Source organism: Cryptomeria japonica, chromosome 3, assembly GCF_030272615.1.
Source record: "Cryptomeria japonica chromosome 3, Sugi_1.0, whole genome shotgun sequence".
Lineage (NCBI taxonomy): Eukaryota > Viridiplantae > Streptophyta > Pinopsida > Cupressales > Cupressaceae > Cryptomeria > Cryptomeria japonica.
Genome location: NC_081407.1, coordinates 544,028,498 through 544,034,497, shown reverse-complemented (window position 1 = coordinate 544,034,497; position 6,000 = coordinate 544,028,498). Strand labels below are relative to the sequence as shown.

The following is a 6,000-nucleotide window of genomic DNA, read 5'->3' as shown; positions in this document are numbered from 1 at the left end:
AATTTGAAACATGGTTTGAGGATGGATTGAGGTCAATCCAAGGATAAGACAACATTTTACCTCGAGAAGCGTGCCATAGAGTAAATTTCTTATTTTTAGACAAATTTTTTATGTAATGGTCCATCATTTTTGAAAACAAAAATGAGGACAACATGCAACATTATTCAGCTCCATGTTCTTATTGACAACTACTAAACATGCAAGACAATTCTGTGATATCTCTCGACATTATTTTACGTATATTTTTTAGAATATAAATATACTAGTTGATATTAAAACATAATTTTTTTTATTTAATTAATATAGTTTGTTTCTAATTACACACCTTATATCTCTCACGTAGGCTTGGAATTTGATGGCCACCCCTACCTGTCATATGAATTTTTTATGATGGTTTAGTAATTTTAATGTCTTTCGTTTTAGTTTTAAAAAAAATGTAGTGTCAAATTATTTTAATTTGTGAATAGTTTAATATGAATTCTTTAAGCTTCACAGAATTGAAGTTCCAATAAAATTCAATTGAGGTGAAAAGAAATAATTCCATAAAAAAATGTAAAAAATTAAAAAACAATAAAAATTCTTAAATTTATTTGTAAGTTTTTAAATTCAACCAAAAAATCTTGTTTATTATAAAAATATAAATTATTTTAGATTTTTTTATTACAATATTTTAAAATTAGAAATGATTATATCTTATTATTTCAATTGTTAGAAGTTTTTATATTGATATTTAAGACAATCTTATGAAAAATATTAAAAAATAAATTGACAAAGTTTCTAAATTTATATAAAAAAAAAACAAACTAAAAATTCATATAAAAATATTATAAAATTAGAAACAATTATATCTTAATCCTACCATTTTAAAATATTCTAAATAAATTTATATATTTATAATAAACATTGTAAAATAATATATATTATCTATTATGATTTTTTACGACTTATTAATAATTTTAAATGTCATATATACCTTTTGTGGAAAAAATAACACATCCACTAATTTTATTAGTTGTAATATACCATCTAAAAGTGCAAAAACGACCATATAACCTTGCCAAATTCCAATCCTGCTCTCACGTAAATAAATTATACATAATCTTTATAGATATGCATCCTAATTTATTTTTTATTTTTTTTGATGTAGACATAAACATGAACACAAATAATTCATAGACGGCAGCCACAAACAGAAACCAAATCATCCCTACCTCGTCGGTTCGATCTTCGCATCCTCCATGGCTTCCCCTCTTGAGGTACGTGCGGAGTTGTGCATGAGTATAGCAGAATCTTAGAATTTTATATTCTATTTTGTTTCAGCTTTCTTATTGTTCAGGATGTTTTTATCTCACTGTGGGAGCACTGTTATTGTATATAAGAGGGTTTGAATAATCAATGTTGTTTTTTTGTTTTTTTGATTATACATGGGACATCAGGGGATTACTCACCAATCTTACTCTCACTGCATAATAAACACTTACATCTCACAAATTGTTATCTATTTTACAAAGTTCCATAGCAAAAACTGCATGTTCACAGGGTTTAAACTTGGGCTATTGCGGTGATAAGCTCTCCGCCTTAGTGCTAGACCACAAACTGTTGGACTTAGCTAATCCATAGTAACTCCTCAGATTCTACAGAGTTGCATTATGATTGGCCATGGATTTATTTCGTCTTTCCAAACATGACTTTGACAATGAAGGATTTGTTCATTATTGAGATATCGTTTGTCCATGAGAAACAGCAACAATGGAGATAATTGAGTAAATTTCAAAACTAGTTGGTGTTCTAGGCCATTGCTTTTAAGTAAATGATACATTCAACTTCAAGAAACATCTTACTCGATATATTCAACTAAAATGCTTTTTTGACTCCAGGATTATGTTGACGTAAGTTTCAGTTTGATAGAGAGCGGTTGAGCGTTAAAATATCCTTTATCCAACTGTAATTTAGTTGAAGAATATCTTTTGGTTGAATATACGTATTAACGTATATTCTGAAATAGGAAATTATAATCCTACTTCTTCTCCTCCTACATTCTCACAAAATGATGCTGCATGTCCATATGTGGTAACAACCCCTAATAATGTTATGTACGTCTAGACATGGAAGTGAGTGAAACTGAATCGACGCCATATGAAATGAAGTTTAACTTTTAGTTGTTTTGAGTGTGTTGGTGTGATGGGAGGTTGAACATGAAGGAGATGGGTGCCTTGTATCCAGTTGGGCAGCAGAGTCTTAGGTTTTATACCAACAAATATATGCAATGACTAAAATCTGCTTTGTCATATCTTAATGAAGATACCGCTAAAGACTATACCTTCCGACTTCACACATAAGCTAGCTCTATGCATGCAAGCAAGCAGATAAATGAAATTGTAAAATATTAAATGAACATGACTTAGCAGTCCACGAATAAACCCATATATTCCTTATGTGAATTTGATAAGATACCTTGCCAAAGATTTGCAAGGATTTTACAATTGTCCATATGACAATTTAAAGAGTTAGCACTCGAATCACCAAATTGTAATAAATAAGACCTAGGAAATCTTTAGGAAGATAAACAATACACATGGAGACATTCACAAGATACCAGATCTACATATTAAAATTTGATCTCCTAGGACAACAATGTTGTATCACATCCTTGGGATGAAACCCAAAATGTTACAAGACAAAGTGCCTTCAACCCTTTGTTGGAAGGAAAACTCTACTAGCCTAAACTTTTTTTTCTTAGAAACAATTCTTCCATCCTTTTGCAAATGAAAATCTACAAATATATATATTGTTCAATGCCAAGGAATGCGTAAAAGCAATTTTGCATCCTTCCGAACCTATTAATGTTGTATAGCAATGTATTTACTGTAGCTTAATGAGTTTGCTGTAGCTTTCATGGTGGATGGGGTATTCATGGCATCTTCAGATTTTCAGATTGAGTGCCCCCTTTGCATCAACTTTCCTTGAGGCTAATAGGTGATATTGTTAGTGGATGTTTGGAGGTCGAATTGCATGCAGTTTGGTCTATCTGCAGGTCTGACAACAAAACCGACTTCAGCCTATACACCCACGATTTTGTTCATCTTTCATCATTGAGGCATCAAATGCTAAGTTTGAGGACAGCGATTTCACTAGAAGGCAAAAGCAATTTCTTTTGTGTCAATTTGAGAAGGTTTTGTGGAGGACTCGGCCTCATATCAGTCTGAAATCAGAATCGAACCTGTATACTGTGAACCATCGATTTGGCTCATATCCCCACGATTTGGCATCAAAACACACCATTAAGGAAAGCACTTCACTCAAGGGATAAGGGTGATCATTTAGGAGGAGGTTTGGAGTACATTCTGCTGTCTAACATTGACATCTCAAGACTACCATTGCAGCAGCAGGGGCGATTTGCTAAGGAGGTCAAAAAATATTCTTTGGAGGCTCCCTACCACTTGATATTGCTTGCTTCTTCAAGGCGATTTTTCCAGGTTCCATTGGCATCACTAAACTTCTTGTAATCTCACTTTGAAAGAAAGAATTAGTTGCAGTCCATGTGTCCTGAGAATGTCTGAAAATGATCTATAATGACAGTCCATGTATTTGATTTTTTGTTGCCTATGAAATGTCTTTGGATGGTCAAATGAAATAAAGAAGAAAGGAGTTTGGGATTGCATCTACATCACCTTTACATTTATGTTTGTCTGAGGATGTATGCAAAGTGTTTGTCATAATGTCAGTCTGCTGTAGGACATGGTTTTGATGACTTAGACTCATAAATATCATCCATAGATTGTTGCTTAAGCATCTCTAGTCATCTATCGATTAAGAAGAGTCATTTAGAATTGATTTTTTAATGAAATGTTCATATAAGATGGTCTTCATCACAATCTGAAAACTCTGTCAGCATAATACAAACTTCAGAACAGCATAACACGCAACTTGGACAGCAAATATTCCTTGTTTGACAGTTAATACCAACATGGGATATTTCACAGTTTGAATCACACTTAGTCAAGGTGAATTCGCTGCATCTCAGAATCAGAATCAGAATTGTCCTCTAACCAAGTTCGCCCTTGCTTGGATACAAATCGCTGTATAAGAATTCACCCTCAAACAATAGTAAAAGCATATTTCATTATGTCAAATGGGTTGTTCTCAACAAGAATGTTCCATCTTACAATTGTTTCATTTGGTAGCCACCCTAGGAGTGTAAAGTTGAACTCATCCACATTAGACCAAATCACCATTTGGATCAAGCATCTCACCTTTGGAATAAGTTATGTTTGTCACCTAATGTTCTTCCATCATGACCACTATAGGATCTCCTCCTTCAATGCAACAATTTGAAGTGGGCGATTGGAGTTGCATATTATGGCCCGTTATTATTCAACGATAGTAGAAGGGACCTGACTAGTAATTCAAAAAGAAAGTAAATAAATCAGGTTCACTTCTATAAAATCCAAATTTATTTTTATTATTGATAATTGCATGTTAATATTTGTTCTTTGTTGTAGTGTCCATTCATAAACATTTTGCAATTGAAACAACACCAATAAAAGAAAATTTCTCTTTGAGGTTGTGGGAAAAATCTTGGAAAGGAACATTTCAGTGGCATCAAAGAATCTTTCCTTTCAGCTGTGGGAAAACATTTGTGAAATTTTTTCAAATCTGGTTTCATGCATGAAGGTGACAAGGAGTTGAAACTTTATTAGAGGTAAAGGAGCAAAGATCTAGATTAGACAAAAATCATTGCATGATAGCAGGACACATAGGTACCTTGGAAAGACAAGGAGGTGATGGGTCAAAATAATAGGGATCCAGATTAAGTTCTGTTTGAGAGGCTTGTACAAGAACTAGAATGGTTAACAAATATGATAGCATAGTTGGTCTCGACTGTGCAAAATAACAATTTTGTGAGGGCACACATCAATGAAGTTAGCTCATCAGGATTAAACATTTGTAATGTCCCCTTTCGAGGAGTAGTTAGAAGTGACCACTTAGCCTATTGTATTTTTGTCGGTTAAAGTTAGGTAGTGAGGTAATAAATTAAATTAATTATTTTAAGTTGTCAAATAAAGTAACATTTTATAGATAACTTATTTTAATTAATTTAATAAAGTGACTAAAGTGAAAAATAAAAGAAATATTAAATAGGTCACTTTATTATCGAGTTTAATAAAATATTAAAAAGAGCAGGAAGTTGAAAAGACCTTCCACAAAGATCCTTGGGTTCTTATAAAAGAACGTTTTAAAGATCATTTCTTTATGCTTAGATAATTTTCTCTATTTTGGATTTTGGAGACCTTCTTGTGAAGTGGAAACCCTAGGATGAAAACCCTAAGGGATACTAGTTTTGGTTGTGCAACATCTACCCTAGTTGGTAATGGTGGAGCTACTTAGGTTTCACAGGTGGATTTAACGATTCAGAGATATAAGAAATTTGTGAAGTCTTGTTTCAAGACAAATTTCAGATTTTGCAAACAGAAGATTAGTGTGGTTGATGAGGTTTCACTTTATTGGAATATATTGATGAGTTTAGACTCCATGAAGGAATGTAAGCTATGATCATTTGTGATTGATATTTATTCATTAGTGATTTCTATTCTTTCCTTGCTAACATTGGAAATAGATATTAACATTGGCATGGGATTTTGGGAGTTGTTGGCACGAATGCCATATAGGGAAGTGATATCATCAGGAGGGCGTGAGTTGTTTGTTGGGTTGAGAGTCCCTTATATTTCTTTTGGTGTGAGTTTCCCTCAAATTTAGTTGTGCCCAAAAAGAAGTTTGTTTGAGCCTTTCTTGAAGGGTGATTCAACCTACCTTAGCATTCTACTTGGGGCGCCAGTGATAGGAAAGTCATTTGTTGGGTTTCTGGCAAGGCATGGGTATCCATATGGATTTTGGGAGATCAAATCATGTCAATGTTGGAGTTTCTGACTTGTGGTTAATACACAAAATTTTACTCTTGCCTATCTATAATAATTGGTGCATGTTTCAGAGCAATGTTGA

The 6,000-nt window shown here is 33.0% G+C and overlaps 1 protein-coding gene across 4 annotated transcripts in view; it reads left to right on the top strand.

Annotated features, from left to right (window-relative positions):
- Window positions 1–1,100: 1,100 nt before the first annotated feature.
- The window catches only part of LOC131075092 (glutathione S-transferase zeta class), a 287,162-nt gene continuing 282,262 nt past the window's right edge, over window positions 1,101–6,000 (top strand). For all 4 annotated transcript variants that reach the window (XM_059218439.1, XM_059218437.1, XM_059218436.1 and 1 more), the window contains exon 1: window positions 1,101–1,256. In XM_059218439.1, coding sequence (XP_059074422.1) covers window positions 1,239–1,256 — 18 coding nt within the window. In that variant the 5' untranslated portion in view covers window positions 1,101–1,238. The remainder of the gene's footprint in view (window positions 1,257–6,000) is intronic.